General features: G+C 39.6%; 1 protein-coding gene and 2 pseudogenes across 42 annotated transcripts in view; all 3 read right to left on the reverse strand.

The window, feature by feature from the left end:
* The window catches only part of LOC132774269 (protocadherin gamma-A4-like), a 393,640-nt gene that overhangs the window by 96,368 nt on the left and 275,015 nt on the right, over nucleotides 1–22,257 (reverse strand). Inside the window, exon 1 of one of the 42 annotated variants that reach the window (XM_060774237.2) lies at nucleotides 19,351–21,967. The exons of 38 other annotated variants lie outside the window; for them this stretch is intronic. In XM_060774237.2, the coding sequence (XP_060630220.2) occupies nucleotides 19,351–21,771 (2,421 nt within the window). In that variant the 5' untranslated portion in view covers nucleotides 21,772–21,967. Of the gene's footprint in view, nucleotides 1–106; nucleotides 2,739–12,168; nucleotides 14,656–14,693; nucleotides 14,739–19,350; nucleotides 21,968–22,257 lie in introns of those variants that run through there. 3 more of the 42 variants (XM_060774244.2, XM_067467713.1, XM_060774236.2) reach the window with 3 other exon arrangements.
* LOC132772662 (protocadherin gamma-A12 pseudogene) lies at nucleotides 7,115–8,159 on the reverse strand (annotated as a pseudogene).
* Nucleotides 8,382–9,987, reverse strand: LOC137096769 (protocadherin gamma-A4-like; annotated as a pseudogene).

Below are 22,257 nucleotides of genomic sequence, written 5' to 3' on the forward strand. Positions count from 1 at the left end.
CTGAAAATATAAATGACACTGACATCTGCTATATGAAACCAGCATTTAAATATTAGTTATACTAATAAAATGTTGACAATGCAAACGTTTTACAGAGGAAGCATACCTTTTCGACAATTTCCATCTGAGAATTCAAATTTCCTCCACTGCCTGTGAAAGGCACTTCAGATTTGTCACTACAAAGAAGATTGTTTGCCATGGGAAATTTGGGTGCCATGAAGGTAAACTCATTCCTCTGGGACTCTGAGGAAAGGCACAGCTGGTAGGAATAAGGCAAAGTCCCATCTTCAAAATTAGGGGGAAAGATGGCCCCTGCCTTCGAATGAGGAACAGGGCCAAAGCACTGCAGGAATTGGGGATTCCCTGATTTCCGGACTTTCATTGTAATGGCCAGAATCACTGTCAAGAGGAATAAGAAGGAGATCACAGCTAAGGCCAACACTAGGTAGAACTGGAGATCATCCTGAGTCTCTGACTCCCTTGCCTGGTTTTTCATTTCTGGAAGGGCCTCCTGGAAGTTCTCTGCAAACACCAGGTTCAGAGTGATGGTGGCTGAGAGAGGAGGCTGCCCATTGTCCTTCACCACAACCACCAGCCTCTGTTTCACAGCATCTTTCTCCATAAATGCTCTGGTTGTCCTGATCTCCCCAGTATGAGATCCAATGGAGAAGAGGCCTGGCTCCGTAGCTTGGACCAGATGGTAGGAGAGCCAGGCATTGTGTCCAGAATCAGCATCCACTGCCACTATCTTGGTGACTAGATAATCCTCCTCAGCAGAACGAGGCACCATTTCAAACAAGTTGGATCCCTTGGCTTCTGGGGAAGGGGACAGAATTCGAGGTGTGTTATCGTTTTGGTCCAGAATAAACACCTTGATTGTGGCATTGCTACTGAGAGGGGGAGATCCTCCATCTTGGGCCTTCACCTGGAGTTGGAACTCTCTGAATTCTTCATAGTCAAAGGATCGCTGTGCATAAATGGTGCCAGTCTCAGAGTTAATGGAGATATAGGAGGAGACTGGGAGCTCCTGGATATTGCTGCTGAGGATAGAAAATGTGATCTGTGCATTTGAGCCCACATCTGGATCGGAAGCTTTAACAGTAAAAATGGAGGCACCAGAAGGCTTATTTTCTGGCACATAGATCCTAAAGGAAGATTTCTCAAAAACAGGGGCATTGTCATTAATATCAGAGATCTGTAGGGAGATCGTTTCATGTGTGGAAAGAGGAGGAGTTCCTTTATCAGTGGCTGTGATTGTGATCTTATACTCAGGAGTCTTTTCTCTGTCTAAGGGGCCTTCAGTAAGGAGCTTGTAATAGTTATTAGATGATGGAAGAATCCTGAATGGCAAAATATCTTGTAAATAGCAAGTCAGTTTTCCATTATCACCAGTATCTCTGTCATTTACATTGATCACAGCAATTAAGGTTCCAGGAGGTGAATCCTCAGAAACTGGGTTAAACATAGAGGCAAATGTCACCTTTGGCGCATTATCATTTTCATCGAGAACACTTATTTCAATATTGCAGTGTGCCATTAAGCCGCCTCCATCTTTTGCTGTAACTGTCATACTAAATTCTTCCATGTCTTCAAAGTCCAGTGCCTCCATAAGAGTTACTGTGCCATTTACAGGATCCAGCCTAAATTTCTGTCGGGCTGTTGATAATGTGTTGCTGAACTGGTATCTGATCTGAGCATTTGTACCCTCATCTTTATCAGAGGCAGTAACCTGGAATACAAATGATCCAATCGGAGTACTTTCATGCAAACTGAACTTGTAGACATCTTGAATGAAAATAGGCGGGTTGTCATTGGCATCTGTGACATTAATCCATATCTGAGCTGTCCCAGTTTTAATAGTCTCACCCCCATCCAGGGCCATAAGAATGAAGTGGAGTGAGTGCTCACTTTCCCGATCAAGTGGCTTTTGAAGAACAATTTCTGCATATTTATTTCCATCTTTTCTTTCCTTAACTTCCAATGTGAAGTACTGATTGGAGCTCAGCTGGTAGTTCTGGAGAGAATTTATCCCAATATCAGGATCTTGAGCTTTCCCAAGGAGAAATCTGGTGCCAGGCAAAGTGGATTCAATGATCTCTAAGTTAATATTGCTATCGATGAACTGGGGTGCATTATCATTAACATCTTGGATTGCCACTGTTATATGGAAGACATTTCCAGGGTTTTCTGCCACAACTTCTAAATTAATGAAGCAGAATGGATTTTTACTACATATTCCCTCTCGATCAATTCTGTCCTTTACACAGAGGTTGCCACTGTCTGCATTGATACTGAAATACTGCATTTCAGTCAGAGATACAATATTTAATTTACGATATCTTAGTTCTCTGGCACTCAGTCCCAAATCCTTGGCAAGGTTCCCCACAATGGAACCCTTTGCCATCTCCTCGGGGATGGAATAATGAATCTGGTCTGTGGCAAGCAGACAGGAAAAAGACAATAGTGAGAGAAGCAGTACTTGCCTTGTGAGTGCCCTGTAACTCTCCATCTGCCTCCCACAGAAGTAAGCAGCTTCCTTCACTCAGCTTGTTATGATCAGGTCAAAAGCTCATGAGGATGAAGGCAAATTTCATTGAGGTAGAATAAAGTACCTTTCTTCTTAATTTCAACAATCTGAAACTGTTTTCATATTTTCTGTAAGAGTGCTCCTTCTTTGTGCTCTTCAGTTTCCTGATCTGTGCATCATGTCTTGGAATTACAGCTGTGTAAAATGCATCCGTGCATCTCTATCTTTTCTCTGCCTATCAGTCTGGCCAACAGCGGCCCTTTGAGGCTGAACAGCAAATTGCAAGAAAACAGTTTTATCTATATATCCCATTCATTTCAAAAAATTAAAACACAGCATTGTGCAAACTAATATGGCATCATATAGAGACCTAGTGTTCAAATACTTTAGCATCTGAGATTGTAACTAATAACAATAATCTTTTTTTAATCTCCATGGTGATGTTTTTTATCAAAAGTAATTCCTGGGTTAGGTTCGGGATGCTCCAGCATACTCCTGTTCATAAAACCGTACCATTATCCCAGCACAAAACTTTGAATGCTGGCAAAACTGAGAAGGCATTTCCCCTCTAGATAATATAGACTTGGGATTCGGATTCAGACCAGACTCTTCACTGTTAATATTTTGAGAATTTCAACTTTGAAACAGATGGTCTGAGGAGACCCGCTTGCGACTGGGTTCTCAGATTTACTTGACAAACAGTATTCAATGTATGAGTGCTTCTACACTTGGCTAGTGCATCCAGATTTAAGTTTAAAATTGTGTCCAGTGATTTTAAATCAGAACAGCGAAGAAATAAGCATTGTGATATTACAGCACCAACAACCTTAAGGTCCAGGTTTTGTATAAAAGGAGCTTAAGATTGGCTAGGGAGGCACTGCTATCAGTCCTGCCTTCTTCATAGGCATGCCTAGCGAGGACAAGACACAGGGCCTTCTCAGTGGTGGCCCCTCGGCTGTGGAACCCCCTCCCTAGGGATATTAGAGCAGCCCCCTCCTTCCTGACCTTCCGGAGGAAAGTAAAAACCTGGCTTTTCGAACAAGCCTTTGGAAACGCAGTGCAATAGACAAACACAGAACTATGTGGAACTGAATTGTGGAATGGCTCAAAAGATGTTTTTGGACAATGAGTTGGACAGTGAAGGTATTGGTTTTATATGTTTTAAAATGGTTTTATTGTATGGATTTTATTAAAAAAATATTTTAAATTGTATATTGTTACGGCATTGAATGGCTGCCGGGTTGTAAACCGCCTTGAGTCACCTTCGGGTTCAAGAAAGGCAAGATAGAAATATTGTAGATAGATAAATACAAACATGCTTTTTGGGAATACATAAGTTATAAATAAGGCAGTACTGCTCAACATATAACAATCCAACTGAGCCCCACCCAGTAACATCAGTGGTCATGGACAATAGATTTGCCAGATGTGTTGTTGTTGTTCATTCGTTCAGTCGTCTCCGACTCTTCGTGACCTCATGGACCAGCCCACGCCAGAGCTCCCTGTCGGCCTTCACCACCCCCAACTCCTTCAAGGTCAGTCCAGTCACTTCAAGGATGCCATCCATCCATCTTGCCCTTGGTCGGCCCCTCTTCCTTTTGCCTTCCATTTTCCCCAGCATAATTGTCTTTTCTAGGCTTTGCTGTCTCCTCATGATGTGGCCAAAGTACTTCAACTTTGTCTCTAGTATCCTTCCCTCCAGTGAGCAGCCGGGCTTTATTTCCTGGAGGATGGACTGGTTGGATCTTCTCGCAGTCCAAGGCACTCTCAGAACTTTCCTCCAACACCACAGCTCAAAAGCATCTATCTTCCTTCGCTCAGCCTTCTCTAAGGTCCAGCTCGCACATCCGTAGATGACTACAGGGAATACCATGGCTTGGACTAGGCGGATCTTTGTTGCCAGTCTGATGTCTATACTCTTTACTATTTTATCGAGACTGGACATTGCTCTCCTCCCAAGAAGTAAGCGTCTTCTGATTTCCTGGCCACAGTCTGCATCTGCAGTAATCTTTGCGCCTAGAAATACAAAGTCTGTCACAGCCTCCACATTTTCTCCCTCTATTTTCCAGTTGTCAATCATTCTTGTTGCCATAATCTTGGTTTTTTTTATGTTTAGCTGCAACCCAGCTTTTGCGCTTTCTTCTTTCACCTTGATTAGAAGGCTCCTCAGCTCCTCCTTGCCAGATGTAAGATAATAATTAAACAAGAACTGAGGGAGAAATGTTTTGTTTACCATACGATCACTCATTTTTTCTGGAAATGGTCCACTTAAAGCGATTCCGCTCTTTGGATGCTACTTCTAAGGGTAGTTATGGTGGTGATATCATCAAAAGCCACTGAGACATCATGAATATCTAAGAAGACATTATCCTAGTTTTAAGAGTAAAATTCCAGTAGTTACTTATTTGTGCTATTGCATTGATATGGAGTAAAGAGGTATATATCACCTGAGAAATAGTTCATTCATAAAAGCCTGGATCAATCATTACATTAACACATAATATACAGATAGCAGCAGCAGCAACAAGAACATGTTCTAAACAATATCTTTACAAACTGCTCTATGACTGATAGAATAATTGAACTACTAAAAGGACTTGAAAGGAGAAGTTGGGAAACTGGCTTCTCAAGAGAAGGCTAAAAACTTGCCTTCCTAGCAGTACAGATAGCTGAAATAAGGAAAATCTGGGTTTTTTTCTGTGTCAGGAGTGACTTGACAAACTGCAAATCGCTTCTGGTGTGAGAGAATTGGCCGTCTACAAGGACGTTGCCCAGAGGATGCCCGGATGTTTTACCATCTTGTGGGAGGCTGCTCTTAAGTCCCAGCATGAGAAACTGGAGCTGACAGACAGGAGCTCACCCCACTCCCTGGATTCGAATTGGCGACTTTTCGGTCAGTAGTCCTGCCAGCACAAGGGTTTAACCCATCGTGCCACTGGAGGCTATGGTGTGGAGGGGGTGGGGAGGAGGAAAAGAGTCCCTCAGTGCTGGCCCTAACTAAACATGATGAGCCATGACCACAGTATGTTCTAGATGTCTTTAGGTGGATAGTATTGAAAAACAGTTTGTGCTATGTTTAGTCACATTCACCAAGACACTGTTAGTAATCTAATTGAGCCTTCACAGCTCTTCCAAGGAAACTTCAGTCCACTGTATACAAGGATTTGTATATTTAGTACTAATAAAAAGTTAATGTATATATATTTGTTTACTATAATAGGTCAAAGATACTTAAAAAGTGAAGCTATATCTTGAGTATTCAAATATTTTAGGACATGTCTGCACGTAGAAAAAAATGCTTATTTCTACCATATTTTCCCAATCCACATAAATCCCTCATTTGTCTCATGCAACACCTACATCCTGGTGAATTCATCCTAAACAGTGTGAACCCATCTAAATTAACACTTGCTTTTGGAAAAAAACCCTAATTTGCACTATTGGTGACCACATGTCAGTCGCCTCTTCATTCTTTTTCAACCTCACATGCAAATATACATATTGCCCTACAAGTTATCGTTAGCCATCCTGTTATGTGGACGTGCACTGATATTGATGGCATACTGATCTGCGAGTGTCGACTAAGATGCTCCTTATTTTAAAAAAATATATATCGATGATGATTTAAATTAAAAAATCCACTATAGATGAGCCCACTTCCTGGTAGAAATGATCACGGGACCCAGCTGACCCTTGTCATCTCTCACCAACCAGTTCCAGGGTGCCTCTGAATATAGTCACAATGTAAAAATAAAATAAACGTACCAAATGTGAAAATTTGTTGCCAAAGCTAATAGAAGTACATGCCAATGTATCCAATGTATTACCCATATGGCAATTACACAAACCACAGAGTAGTGATGCCCATTAAGGCAGCAGTTAGTGCAGTTTTGTGGGAGTTGTTGATTGGTCGCTGCAGTTTGAAGTAGCTTTGAACTGCATTAAATGGTCAAAATAGATGGAACTTCAGGCACTAGATCACCTATTCCTCAGTATATAGGTTGATACTTCCAGTTCTGAAACTATTGTTGGTAAGATTAGATCACTCTGACAATCTACCTAGATTAATGGTAGTTATAACTCTGAGAATACAACATATATATGCACAAGGGAAGACAGATTATTTCAAATGAAGATTTGGAGGAAAGGATGCTACTATTCCACTATTTTAGGAAGCTATTCATATTGTACTTACATAGGTTAACCTGAGAACCAACACAATGTTCTGAGAGACAGAGGGAGAGAATCACACCAAAATATCCCAATCCTAAAATAATAACCCAAAGTAACTGTACAATGTACCATGAAGACATATGAAAATTGTAATATTAAAAATGAAGAAAGCAAGGACTTTAATCACTACCTGGAAAACAGATATAATCTGTCAGAAAAAAAGATATTGTGTCACAGTTATTTTATGACATTCCTAACTGTACAATGCATTTCCCTATGTAGCAAAAACAAAGTGAACTCTTAGTCTATGGAAACGTCTTGTTTAACAGAACAAATATAAATATAAAATTCTATACCATCTCTCAAGCACAGAATATGATATAAATGGCATTAAATTCTTAGTAAAATTCAAAGTCAAAGGATTTCAGTTGGATGCTTCACCTGGATATTAGTTGAACCTGTATTACTGCTCTCATTATTTTCATCAATGAGGAATGCATCCTTTATTTCAGGGCTTTGCTGAATGGTTAAACCATCAAAAGAATTTATATTTGGGAAACTCAAATTGCTCTTCTTAGAGTCTGTGGTCAGAGAGACCTCATGCCAATATGACTGAAGAAATGTTTGGACTCCATCCATTCTCACAAAATGGGAGATAGGAACTCCACTGAAGTTAACACCCCTTGAGTCAAACACATGTGATTTTCTCCATCTGTGCAGCCGAATAGCCAGTAAAACCAGGAGACAGGTCAAGAACATGCAGGAGACAGAAATCACTGAAACCACAAGATAAAAAGTAAGATTTGAAGGTGATCTACAGGAGCTGAGATGCTGCTCAGATCTAAGAAAGTTTCTGGGATATTGTCAGCTAGGGTCACTGTGACTGTGACTGGGGTAGAGAGAGGGGTTTGCCCACTGTCTCACTGAAATTTTGCCCAAGGGCGTCTGTTTTCCAGAAGAATTTGTCTGTCCTGATCTCTCCAGTGTGGAAACCCAGAATAAAGAGCCCTAGCTCTGTGGCCTTGGTCAGTTGGTAGGAGAGCCAGGCAGAATCTGCATCCACTGCCACCACTTTAATGACCAGGTAACCTGGCTCAGAGGACTCTATCCTCTGATAGAGTCAACTCAGAGTCAACTCTATCCCCGTGGAGCCATCAGTGGGAGGAGGGGGGCAGAAGATTTCTGGAGCATTGTCATTCTCATTCAGGATGAAAAGAGTCCCAGAAACACTGGAGCTGAGTGGTGGGGAGCCCCCATCCTGGGCTCCGGCCAGAATTGAATCTCCTATAGGAGAGCAGGCCATGAACAACTCCTGTCTCAGAATTAATGGAGATGGAGGAAGATACAGAGGAGTCACTGATGTTTCCCTCAAGGATAGAGTTACTCTGGAATTTTCATCAGAGTCTGAATCATCTGCCTTCAGGGGAAATATGGAGGCCCCTCTTGGGTTATTTTCCAATCAATAAGTATTATAAATTGATTTTGGGAAGCGGGGAGGGTTGTCATTTGTGTCTAAAATTTCAAGAGGAATGACAATAGATGCAGAAAGCGGAAGACTCCCATGGTCAGTGACAGTGATGTTGAGGCTGCCACCTGTTACCTGTCCAAGGGTCTTCTTGTTGTAAAACTATATTAATTACTGTAAGTTTTGGTCAGTTGGAAGGAGAGCTCATTGGGACTGTACATATCACTTCAGCACTCTCCTGAGTCTTGATCTTGCACAATTAAAAGGGCTATTGCAGTCCTCATGGTTGAGTTCTCAGGGATGGAGGTGATGAGTGAAGTTATTTCCAGTTTGGGGGCATTATCATTCACATCAGTAACAGATATCAGGAGGGTTGATCTATCCAGTAGACCTTTGCTGTCATGTACCTAGACCTCAATTTCATGAGGTGAGGAGTACCCAGAGTCTAATCTTCCAACAAGGGTGATCTCTCCTGTGTTTGCATTCAGGTGGAATATCTTAGATGCTTTTAGTGTGATTTCTGAAATGAGTATTTCATGTCTTTGTTGGGTCCTTCATCCAGATCATTGGCTTTTAATTTACTCACATTGGTCCCTATTGGTAAATCCCCCCTCACTTTCAATTCATAATAACTTGGCTAAAAGTAGATGAATTGTCATTAGCATCTATGACAATAATATGAAGCTGCGTAGTACCACTCCTGACTGGAATTCTGCCATTAAATGCTACAAGGACAAGATTGTGGGTGGTTTCTTCTTCGTGGTCCAGAGGTTTTTCTAGAATGATATTTGCATTTTGTTTTCCCTTCACTGTTGGTTGCAGAAGCAGAGAGAAATGGCTATTGCTGCTGAGTGTGTATCTTTGCAGAAATGGCTATTGCTGCTGAGTGTGTATCTTTGCAGATAATTGTTTCCTGTATCAAGATATTGAACATCCAAGAGGGGGAACTGGGATCCCAGTGCTGTGTTTTCTGTTATCTTTATTACAAGTTTGTCTGGAAGGTAGGAACATGGTCATTTATATTGGTAATTTCTACTTCAACTCCATAAATTTTCATTGAGTCCACAACAATAATCTCAAAATTCAAGATACAATTATCTAGCTGGCCACATATTTCCTCTTCGTCTATTCTCTTTGCAATAAGCAAATTGCCACTCTAATAATTCAAAACAAAATATGGAGTTCTACCTGGGGAAACAATGCAGATTCCACGACCTGAGAGCTCCTTTGTATCTAGTTCCAGGTCTTTTGCAATATTTTCTACCAGAGAATCTTCCCATTTCTTCAGGGATGGAGTAATGAACCAGCTTGGTAGGAGCCTGGCAGATGTAAGGAAGTAGACAGGAAAAGACAACCCCCCTCTTGCAGTCCTGGAGACATTTTGCTACTGCCATTCCTGCTCTGCTTAGAAGCCAGCAAGATGATCTGTGCTTGAAGCAAATGACTGAATGTTGCCCAGAAACTGCAAAAAAAATTCTGATTCAATTGATCCGTCTTACAGTTGAGAATCCAAGTTGTGAAAAACATGTCTGCTCACTCAGCATTTTCTGCTTTGGTGATGTGGGAAGGCTGAATTTCTTGTCATCACTGGTGAACAACAACACTCGGAGCCTCAACCAGGAACTGCAGATACACTCCATTATGCTTGCATTTCTTTGCTACATCTGATTCCATACTTTTTTTTACTGAGTATCCAGTTTTTAAATACAATAGTAGCCAATTAATTACAAAAGCTACACATCCATACATTTCCATGAGATTACGTCTGGCTGTTCAATACATTGGATTGTGCAATGATCCCTACTTTATCATTGAAATTCATTCTCATTATTTTTTACTCTGTCCATACCAAGAGTTCTCTGTATTTCCATTCTCTGGTACATATCCCACAGTCCTTAGCATGATAATGATATAGGATGTGTTTTATTGTCAGATGGAAAAGGAATCAGTTTAACATGGAATCTAAGGACATTTTAATTGAAATGGTCAAAGCTCATAAGAATACCCTGGAATTTATCTAAACCTCAACTTTAAAAAGAAGAAGAAGAAGAAGAAACACCATTCAGGACAATTTTATACCTCCCTGCTACTTGCGGATACTAATTCAGCTACAACCTACAATGTCGCAAAGTTTTGTGCAGCAGCATACAAAATCCGCCAGGGAATGACTAGTTCCAAAAGTCAACTGTGTGTCCAGTAATCGTCTTCCCTGAATCTACAATTTGGTGATGGATCTGGGCATTGTATGTTTTTACCCTGTTTCCCCTTCTTCTCCCTCACCCATATTGTGTTTTTAGTAGTTGTATTTATATTTTTAATGTACCAAACATGCCAGGTTTGTATGGAAACGTGACACTATTTCCTGTGCTGGTCAATGACCGAAATAAATGTTTTGATTTGATTTAGTTTAAAATCCTCTGGTCTAGAGATGTGTCTACAAAGATTATAAAACTAATTGGCAAAACTGATGTTCTTGAACACCACCTAGAAATTTACAGGAATCTGTTAACAACAACTTACAGTGGACTCTGCAGAAAATGCTTCAGCTGTGTTTCATAAAAAAGAGCCTGGTTTGCAAGCCTTGCAAATGCTGGTTTATTATCAATAAATATTTCATTTGCATACCTATTTTATATATCTATATACCCAGGGCTGCAAAAAAAAATGTCTCTGGTGAAAAGGGGTTGTGAGTGGAAAAAGTTTAAGAAGCTTTGCACTACAGTGTCAAATGACCCACAATAAGTAAGATGCACAGTAAGCTGTAGTATGTTGTAATGTTAGTGGCGCTGAGCATTTGTTCTTTGATATTGATATATATTTATTGTGGTCAATGACCAACACCAAAAATGTACAATCATCAGAATAGAAACATATACATTTAGGTATTAAGAAACAATGTCAAAAGCAAAGTTAAAACCCAGTATTGAATATGATAGTTAAAACGGTATTAGCATTTATGTGCTAAAATGACAATGGTAAAACTGAAAAAAAAATTAAAATGTTCTAAGATCTATATGGTTCTATTCTGAAGTTTGTACATTTTTGGTGCTGATCAATGACCACAATAAAATATATCTATTAAGCATTAGGAGAGCTTATGAAGATGTAACTAGTCTGGCACTCACCTCTTATTTCAGCCATTGCGTCAAAGGACAGTCATTTAGTTTAAAAAGCATAGGAGGGAATAAGCAGGAATTATATAGTTCAACAGCTTCCTAATAACCTGCAAATTCCTGTGTCTGTTGTGTGATGCAGCCACCACATTATACCTAACAGTAATGATTACAATCTCAAATGACAAACTATGGAAAATTGCCAAGTTAAGATAATAACATTATGAAAAAACAGGGACTGAGAACTATAAGAAGACTGAGAAAGAGAGGGATCAACTGTCAAACTTCAAGAATTTTCTGATACCAGTTATGTTAGTTTGCATATGTTACATTCATTTTTTAAAAAAATTAAGCATATCCCGACACTCAATTTTATTTCAAAAATCATTTCTGATTTTTGATAGGGAACTCTCCAAAGTCAACTTACCAATTTCAACAGAATTACTATAAGTTTTGATAGTGCCTGTTGGTTCTTAAAGCAGATAAATTACAATATGTATATGGAAACTTTGGTGAATGTGAGTGATATAAACTTAAATGTATTAATGGATGCACTGAGTTCATTATACTGATATAACTGCTTTCACCTACAGACTGAGGGGAAAACACTATTTTGATTTTGAAATTAGCTCCCCATATGCTCCCAAAAGTGGCTAGTGCGGGTTCAAGAAGCACCGTGGAGTAGATTTTAAGATGACAGAGCTGCAGGAGAGAAGAAAAGGAAAGAACTTAATTGTATAAATGAAAGTTCAGTCATACTCATGTCTCCCAACTCATATATTCCACTCTACAAGAAGAGGGCAGATGTAACAAAATAAGATATTAATAAATGATTAATATACTGATAATTAGAAAAAGGTATAGTGCAGATGTCTGCATACACAGCTCACCTTCTCACCAACTTCCATTTCTGAACTGAGATTCTCACAGTTGCTATCCACAAGTACCAGCTCAGAATTATCACCATCAAGTAAGTTTTCTGCAACCTGGATTTTGGGTTTTGGTAAAGAGATGACCTCGCTTTTCAATGCAGAGGATAAACGGAGTTGGTAGGAATAAGGTAAAGTTCCATCTTCATAGTTTGGGGGAAATACAACATGTGTCTTAGAAAAAGTATTAGGATCAAAACATTGGAATGATTTGGGATTCCTGGATTGCCGAAGTTTTATTACAATGACCAAAATGACTGAGAGGAGGAAGAAAAATGAGATCAAGGCTAAAGCCAGCACCAAATAAAACTGGACCTCGGACTGCTGCTCAGAGTCAGTGGATCTATTAGTCATTTCTGGAAGCGCCTCTTGGAAGTTCTCTGCAACGACAAGGTTCAGTATCACTGTGGCTGAGAGTGGAGACTTCCCATTGTCCTTAACCAAGATGACCAGCTTGTGTTTCACAACATCTTTCTCCATAAGGACCCGTGATGTCCTGATCTCTCCAGTGCGTGATCCAATAGTGAAAAGTGCAGGCTCACTGGCTTGAAGTAGTTGGTAGGAGAGCCAGGCATTGTGTCCTGCATCAGCATCCACTGCCACCACTTTGGTCACTAGATAGCCTGGCTCAGCTGAGTGAGGAACTACCTCAAACAAGGCTGAACCATCAGCGGGTGACAAAGGATACAAAACTCGAGGACTATTGTCATTCTCATCCAAAATAAGAACTGACACAGTGGTGTTGCTGCTGAGAGGAGGAGACCCACCATCCTGGGCCTTGACTTGAATCTGGAACTGCCTGAATTGCTCATAGTCAAAGGAACGCTGTGAGTAGATAGTCCCAGTCTCAGAGTTAATGGAGACAAAAGAGGAGAGAGGTAGATCCTCAATATTGCTGTTGAAGATGGAGTAAGTAATCTGTGCATTGCGGTCCATATCTGGGTCAAAAGCTTTGACCGTGAAAATGGACGCCCCTGAAGGATTGTTTTCTGGCACAAAAATGTTGTAGGCCTCTTCTTCAAAGGCTGGACAGTTGTCATTGATATCTAAAATTTGAAGACCAATGGTTTTGTTTGAGGAAAGAGGTGGGATACCTTTGTCAGTGGCAATGATTGTGATGTTATATTTTGCTTTTCTCTCTCTGTCCAAAGGGCCATCTGTGATGAGCTTGTAGTAGTTCCTAGAGGTTGTTACTATTTTAAATGGCCAATCGCCTAGTAAGGAACACGTGACTTTTCCATTTTCTCCAGAATCTCTATCCTTTACATTGATAAGAGCAATTACTGTTCCAGGAACAGAGTCTTCAGGAATTCGGCCAGATAAGGAAGCCATAACCATCTCAGGGGCATTGTCATTCACATCCTGTATATCCATCTCAATCTTGCAATGAGCCACTAATCCTCCTCCATCTTTGGCTTCCACAGATATAGTGTATTTTTCTGTCTCCTCAAAATTTAGAGCCTCTTTAATTGTAATTACTCCATTCTGTGGATCTAGCTTGAATTTCTGTGTGGCTCTTTCTGGGATGCTACTGAAAGTATAACTTATCTGTGCATTTGAACCTTCATCACTGTCAAAGGCTACAACCTGGAGTATGGAAGAGCCCACAGGCACATTTTCCACAAGGCTGACTGTATAGACATCTTGCGTGAAGATGGGTGGGTTGTCATTGGCATCAGTGATATTAATCCAAATCTGGGCACTGCCAGTTTTTCTGGGCTCACCCCCATCCATTGCTGTAAGTATTAAGTGGAGGACCTGTTCACTTTCATGATCCAGTGGTTTCTGCAGAATCAATTCTGCATATTTATTTTGATCATGACTATCTTTAACTTCTAATATGAAAAACTGATTTGAACTTAATTCATAATTCTGAAGAGAATTCTTTCCTATGTCAGGATCTTCAGCTTTTCCAATAGGAAATCTAGTACCTGGTAATGTGGATTCAATTATTTCAAGCCTGATATTGTCCCTCAAGAATTGGGGAGCATTATCATTAATGTCCTGGACTGCTACACTTATGTGGAAAATATTTAAAGGATTTTCAACCACAGCTTCAAAATCAATGTGGCAGCTTGTACTCTCCCCACACATCCCCTCACGATCTATTCTGTCATTCACATATAAGTTCCCATTTTCTGCATTGATAGTGAAATACTGCTTTTTACCTTCAGAAAGGGTGTGCAGATTCCTGTTTCTCAATTCTCTGGCATTCAGTCCCAAATCCTTTGCAAGATTTCCCACCAAAGATCCTTTTGCCATCTCCTCTGGGATAAAATAATGAACTTCTTCCAAAACAACTCCATGAAACAAAGATAATAATATGAGAAGCATCATTTGTCTCACTGATGTTTCAAAGCTTTCTGCATGCAGGATTCCTTTCCTCATTTGCTTATTCTCTTTAATAAGTACAGGATTTGAAATTTTCACCCAAAAGAGAGGGTATTCAGCAAGAAAAAATAAATTGATTCTTTATTTTGGCTTACTTTTCTTTTCTTCTCTTGCAGCTGAAGCATTTGTCCATGTGCTATTGTATTTGTCCGATATGCAGTTGAGGGCAAAGAAATCTCACTGCTAAAAGCCAGAAGCACCAGTAAGATCTTCAGCTGTACTCAGATTATCACTTTGTCCAACAGCGGCACTGTGAGTTTGAAATAGGGAATTGCAGCCTGTGTATTTTCTGATTTCCTTCCAATGAACAACATGGAAAGTCTTCACTGTCCTTTATATACCATGACCCAAAACACATTCAAATAGAATTGCTGGACTTTCGTCTGTTACAAAATAGGAATATTTGTGTATGTTTGTGTTTATCCATTATGATAGGGGAAAGTTTAAAATTCAGTGGAATAATTCAAGCAGCAAAGAAAACAGGAATAGTTTTCCAAAATCTGACCTTGTGAAACAAAATTTCTTACAATTATTTCTAAGCAAATTAATGTTTAAACTTGTATCAGTGTCCCTCGGTGTTTTAGTACTTCACTTACATTAGACACAGACATTTTTGTCAAGTACAGGTCTTACAATATGTAATGGACAGAAGTGCTGATAGAGTAGTTTACATTGTTTACTACTGAAAATAGACCACTAACTCAATCTCTCTTCTGTTACTTTGTTTATCATGCTAGCTTGTGGTCCACTTGAGGACATATGAGAGTTTAACAGGTTTAATATGACACCTTTCACACAATCCATCCATCACTCCCTAAAACCTTTCCTGTACTGGAGCATGCACATCCATTCACCCACCTCTCCAAATGCTTTAAACACTTTGCTGTGTATTGGTGTAAAATTCATTCCTTTGGGAAAATTTGTTTCTGAATTTACAAAACAACCCGCCAATTCCACTGTCTCACTAATGTGATTCTTCTTCCTTTGTTACACATACGGCATTAAAGTATTAATTATTGCAAGAGGTCAGGATTGCAGTATTTGAAATGCAAAGGAGTAACATGCTTACCACTAACTTTCAGCAGGGAAGAATTGTACAGGAAAAGAGAATAGTAATATTTTGACAAGATCCTAGTGAAATGATAAAACTGATAATCCGGCCCAGATGCAAATGTTGATATCCTTCCCTGGAAATATTGGTAATTGCCAACAAACCAGGTTCAACTTATAGCCATACTGTCTTATGATACAGAAATTACTTTACAAGAAAAAATCTGCTGAACTCTCCCAGATCATTTATCTACACAAGACAAAGCTAATAATAATCTAAATCAAGGATGAGAAAATGGGTCCCTCAGATTCTTTTGATTATAACTCACACCTTCCCTAAACACTAGCTCTCCTGGCTAAGGATGATGTAAGCTGTAGTGCTTCCCTCCCCGATCCTTTCTCCGATTCCATATATGTGGCTCTGGATAAGTCTATCAGCTATTTGATTCAACTTGTATGAGTTGTCACATTATGATGAGAGATGAATGCACTGGGTGTAATAATAACTATCATCATCATCATTACAATCATCATGTGGTTGATTCTCTAGATTTTTGTACATCCTCTTGAACTTTTGCTGACTATGTGGTCCTAGTGTTCAGTTACCCATACAGAAGTTCTATCAGGACATTCTTTACTTAGGAAGAATTAAAACTAGGCAATGTCAAATTTTAAGACCTACTTACTACACAAATGCTCAGACACAGTCAAAAGATTTCTTTCAGTATTCCAGGAACACAATTCATTTTCCTCTGTACATAAACGTTTCCATTGCTCTCAATGATATTAACAGCCCAACACAATATGCATCTTCACAGAAATATATCCTGGTGATTTCAGCAGGCTTATTTTAAGTTAGATATATAGATTATGCAGATTAAAACACTTCAATATGTAAGTAATAAGACTGCAACTATTTTTCTAGGAAAAAGAAATACCACAGCAGAGGTAATTTAAAAAGTTATGTTTTCTCTTCAGTTGTCATGCACTTTTTATTTAATTAGGGCCCAAACTTAATACATAGGTAAAAGTAAAGGTTTTCTCCTGACATTAAGTCCAGTCATGTCCAACTCTGGGGTGTAGTGCTCATCTCCATTTCTAAGCCGGAGAGCCGGCATTGTCCGTAGACACCTAGAATCATAGAATCATAGAGTTGGAAGAGACCTCATGGGCCTTCCAGTCCAACCCCCTGCTAAGAAGCCCCTCCAAGGTCATGTAGCCAGCATGACTGCGTGGAGCACCATTACATACATAGATGAGTGGATATTAAATAATTTTGTGTCTTTGCTCTTTTAAAAACTGCATAAATGACTAAAAGAATTATTAAGATATTCCACAGTTGTTTGATCTGAAACACTTTCCTCATTCATTCATATATGGATGCATCAGGGTTAACATTCATGTATCTCAAGTCATGTATTCACATGCGCGCTCTCTCTCTCTCTCTATCTATATCTCTCTCTCTGTCTATAGAACTGCTATAGTGCAAGAACCATAACTAGGAAATAGGAAATTTGGATATTGTCACTAGCATTAGCTTCCCTATGTGCTCATTCACTACCATATGCGAATGATAGCAATGCTAACTTGCACTATGACATTCTAGCAATAATAAAAATGGTCTTCAAGAAACATGTATCTACTTCTTCACGGGATCCTTATCATTTATAAAGTACTTTGGGGTATTGAAATAACATCAGGGCAAGTGGTGGCACTTTCTCTAGGGTTGTAGAGGAAAGAGGTAGTGGTGACAGCAGTGGAAGAAGACAGTCGCCATTTTATTTAATGCATATTTTCAGGGGATGTTGTCCAAGCAGTGTGGCTGCAAAGATCCTTCCTACATAGCCATACAGGAGAGAAAATGTTATTTCGGAGCCAGTAGTTTCTGAATTCACATCTTACTTACTAGTAGATCACATAGAAATCTGATAAATATACAGATAAATCCTAAAGGCACTATGTAATTTCCAGACAGTTTTAATTAGTTTGATCTTTTACATATCTTTCGTATATCTCACATTGGAAAAGGTATGAATTTACTGAACTACACGGTACAGACAAACTGATTAAAATTTATTTGCCTCCAAAACTCAGAAAAAAACAGATATTTTATTTACTTGCTTGGATACCTGAGTACGGTTGTATGGTTGGTGGGGACGAGAGAGAGGGCCTTATTGGTGATGGCTCCCCGCTTCTGAAACACCTTTCCAAGGGAAATAAGACAGGCCCCATCCCTCCCCTCTTTTCATAAGAGCCTGAAGACCTGGTGGTTTCAACAAGTCTTTGAGAATGACCAGTTCTAGCCCCAAACATTGTTGAATATGGCCTTATACTTTCTACCTATTATCCTGGTCATCCCTCTAATAGGCCCTGGAAATGAGCAGCCCACAGACCCGTACCTGCTATTGCTGTTAGCCTGTTATAGCACTGTACTTAATTCCTGGTACTCTCATATTTTGAGTTGCGCTAGCTTTGGACCAGCCTTTTAATTGCTCTGAATAGGCAGACTTATTTTTAATATATATGTGTAATTGTGATAATTTTGTGCTTATGTTGTTTTGTTATTTTTTTTAATGCTGTTTACTCTGTATGTTTTGGTGATGTTACTTGGAAACTACCCTGAGTCCTCCTCAGGGAGATAGAGCGGAAAATAAATAAATAAATAAATAAATATAATTATTATTATGTCTAATCCTCATTAGTTTGGATGCATACTTACTACCAAGATGAAGACTAGTTACTTTTTTTGTCAGTTACCCTCAATAGGACATTGCTTCCTAAGTTTGGATCAGTTTCCACTTTACTTCAAACACACTTGACCTTAAGTAATAATCACTATGAACCAGTACATGTTAGATTATATGAAGTTCTAAGTTCCCTTTCCCAGTTCTTCCCAAGGCATCATGCTGTAATTGGTTGGTTTTACCACTTTGATACTGCTGAGTCCAAATGGTTTATGGTAATTTCTAGACATCTTAGAAACTTAATTTTTATCTGTTTGAAAGGAAAAAACCAGGGTCTACATAAGACTAGACTTAGAATCATAGAATTATAGAATAATAGAGCTGGAAGAGACCGTATGGGTCATCTAGTCATTCAGCCTCTGTTTAAAAGGAAGTAGCTTTCACCGTACTCCATATAAATTAAGTCTTCATATGAACAGAATTACAGCTAGCCTTGGACTCCCTGTGCAACTTCAAAACATGACTGAAAAAGCCTCCTAAGATTGTTTTACAACTGCACAGAGGGCAGAAGGCACGGAAATTCAGCTTCACTGCTGGTCAAATGCTAGTGTGGCCTGAATTTTAGCCCATAATGCCAGTATTTATTAACATGTTGGAAGAAACAAAACTCATTATTTATACTTTTTTAACCTTAGCCGTGGGGTGGTGTTGGGGTGGTGGTGTCAAAAATAATTCTCTTCCCCTCTCTTTTCATGGCCATTTAATTTAAGTTTTAATTTTGGAAGTACTACAGCGAATATGAACTAATGACAAATGACTATAGGATAGATAATTACAATAACGGATTTAGTATTCCCAACTATAGTTATTTAATTATATCTGACAGTACAAAGGAAAGAGGAAAAGTAGATAGCAAGTGAAAAGTCACAAATGCAATTGTACCTATATTACAAAAGGTTGCTAATGGTAAAGAACTATGTACTCTACTATGCATATAATCTCAAGAGCCGAGCCTTACCTCTTCAGTGTTTTCCGTCTCAGATTTAAATTCGCTTCCATTATTGCCTACACAATGTGTGACAGATATATCTTTATAAAGAAAATTGTTGGCAATGGGAACTTTGGGTGCCATGAAGGTAAACTCATTCCTCTGCGACTCTGAGGAGAGGCACAGCTGGTAGGAATAAGGCAAAGTCCCATCTTCAAAATTAGGGGGAAAGATGGCCCCTGCCTTCGAATGAGGAACAGGGCCAAAGCACTGCAGGAATTGGGGATTCCCTGATTTCCGGACTTTCATCATAATCGCCAAAATCACAGTCAAGAGGAATAGGAAGGAGATAACGGCTAAGGCCAGCACCAAGTAGAATTGGAGATCATCTTGAGTTTCGGAGTCCCTTGCCTGGTTTTTCATTTCTGGAAGGGCCTCTTGGAAGTTCTCTGCAAACACCAGGTTCAGGGTGATGGAGGCTGAGAGAGGAGGCTGCCCATTGTCCTTTACAACCACCACCAGTCTCTGTTTCACAGCATCTTTCTCCACAAAGGCTCTGGCTGTCCTGATCTCCCCAGTATGAGATCCAATGGAGAAGAGGCCTGGCTCTGTGGATTGGACCAGATGGTAGGAGAGCCAGGCATTGTGACCTGAATCGGCATCCACTGCCACCACTTTGGTGACTAGATAATCTTCCTCAGCAGAACGAGGCACCATCTCAAACAAGGTGGAACCTTTAGCTTCTTGGGAAGGGGATAGAATATGAGGCATGTTATCATTTTGGTCCAGAATAAACACCTTAATTGTGGCATTGCTGCTGAGAGGGGGAGATCCTCCATCTTGGGCCTTCACCTGGAGCTGGAACTCTCTGAATTCTTCATAGTCAAAGGATCTTTGGGCATAGATGGTTCCCGTCTCAGAGTTAATGGAGATATAGGAGGAGATAGGGAGCTCCTGGATATTGCTGCTGAGGATGGTGTATGTGATCCGTGCATTCGGTCCCATGTCTGGGTCGGAGGCTTTAACAGTAAAAAGTGAGTATCCAGCAGGTTTATTTTCTGGCACGTAAATACTGTAGGAAGATTTCCCAAACGTAGGACTATTATCATTTATGTCAGAAATCTGTAAGGGGATGATTTTATGTGTGGAAAGAGGAGGGATCCCTTTGTCAGTGGCAGTGACTGTAATGTTATACTCAGGAGTTGTTTCTCTGTCCAATGGACTGTCTGTCAAGAGTTTGTAGTAATTATTAGAAGATGGGAGAATCTTGAAAGGCAAATTATCTTGCAAATAGCAGTCAACCTTTCCATGATCTCCAGTGTCTTTGTCGTTAATTTTGATCAAAGCAATTAAGGTACCAGGAGCAGAATTTTCAGAAACTGGGCTGAATACAGAAGCTAACATCACATCTGGGGCATTATCATTCACATCAAGAATACTTATTTCAATGTTGCAGTGTGCCATTAATCCGCCTCCATCTTTAGCTTCTACTGTCATGGTATACTCTTTAGTTTCTTCAAAGTCAACTTTTCCAATCAGAATGATTATTCCATGAATTGAGTCCAGGCTGAATTTCCTCTGGCTATCTGCTGGTATGTTGCTGAATTCATACCTGATCAGTGCATTTGTACCCTCATCTTTATCAGTGGCAAGAACCTGAAGCACCTGAGACCCAACAGGTGTGTTTTCATGCAAACTGACTTTATAGACCTCTTCAGTAAAAATGGGTGGGTTATCATTTGCATCAGTGATGTTAATCCATATTTGGGCAGTTCCACTTTTTCTAGGTTCACCCCCGTCCAGGGCTGTTAGGACTAAGTGAAGAGTCTGCTCACTTTCCCGGTCAAGTGGTTTCTGCAGCACTAATTCTGCATATTTATTTCCATCTTTTCTTTCTCTAATTTCCAAAGTGAAATATTGATTAGAACTCAGCTGATAGTTTTGGAGAGAATTTACTCCAATGTCAGGGTCTTGAGCTTTCCCAAGAAGAAATCGGGTGCCTGGTGAAGTAAATTCATTTGTTTCCAAGTTGATCTTGTCACTGAGAAATTGAGGGGCATTATCATTAATGTCTTGGATTGCCACTGTTATATAGAAGACATTTGGAGGATTTTCAACTACTACTTCCATATTAACAGTACAAAGTTGAGCTGTGTCACATATTTCCTCTCTATCTATACGGTCATTCACATAGAGATTTCCATTTTCTGTATTAATATTGAAATACTGCATTTTAGCTACAGAGATAACATGTAGATTTCGCCTTGCTAGTTCTCTGGCATTCAGTTGCAAATCTTTGGCAAGATTCCCTACAATGGAACCTTTTGGCATCTCCTCGGGGATTGAATAATGAATCTGTTCTGAAGCTCCCCAACACAAGATAGGTAACAGTAAGAGAAGTAGTACTTGCCTTTCCATTTCCATGGTATTCTTTTCTTTCCTTCTTTCCATTTGAATCTTTTCCAGACAAATTAGCAGCTCAAGTCTGTTTTGCAGCTTGTAGTCATTTCACAAAATTCTCCACAAGGAAAGTAAAAATAATCTGCTTTTGTTCTTAAATCATGAGGATTGTAATTCTTTCTTCTTCCTTCCAGCAAGATTGCTGTGCTTTTGGAATCTGCTGTTTGCCCAGTCTGTGCAGCATTCACGAAACAGTCATCTGGTTGTATAGGATAAACATTACTGGACCATTATATTTCCTTTCGGTACCACATTGGTCAACAGTGACACTCAGAGGCTAAGACTCAGAACTACATGCTTTCAATTCCAGTTCAAAATTGCAGTTTGGTTGGAAACATTGCAATTTGGGTGGAATTATACAATTGTTTGATCATTAAAAAGGTCACAAAGTCCAGTTCCATAGTTTTAATTTTCAATTTATCTGCCTGGAAGACATTCAGTAGTTTTCTTCTAAAATGTACTTGGCAGTTTCGAATT

The sequence above is a fragment of the Anolis sagrei genome, chromosome 4 (genome assembly GCF_037176765.1).
Source record: "Anolis sagrei isolate rAnoSag1 chromosome 4, rAnoSag1.mat, whole genome shotgun sequence".
NCBI classification, from domain to species: Eukaryota; Metazoa; Chordata; class Lepidosauria; order Squamata; family Dactyloidae; genus Anolis; species Anolis sagrei.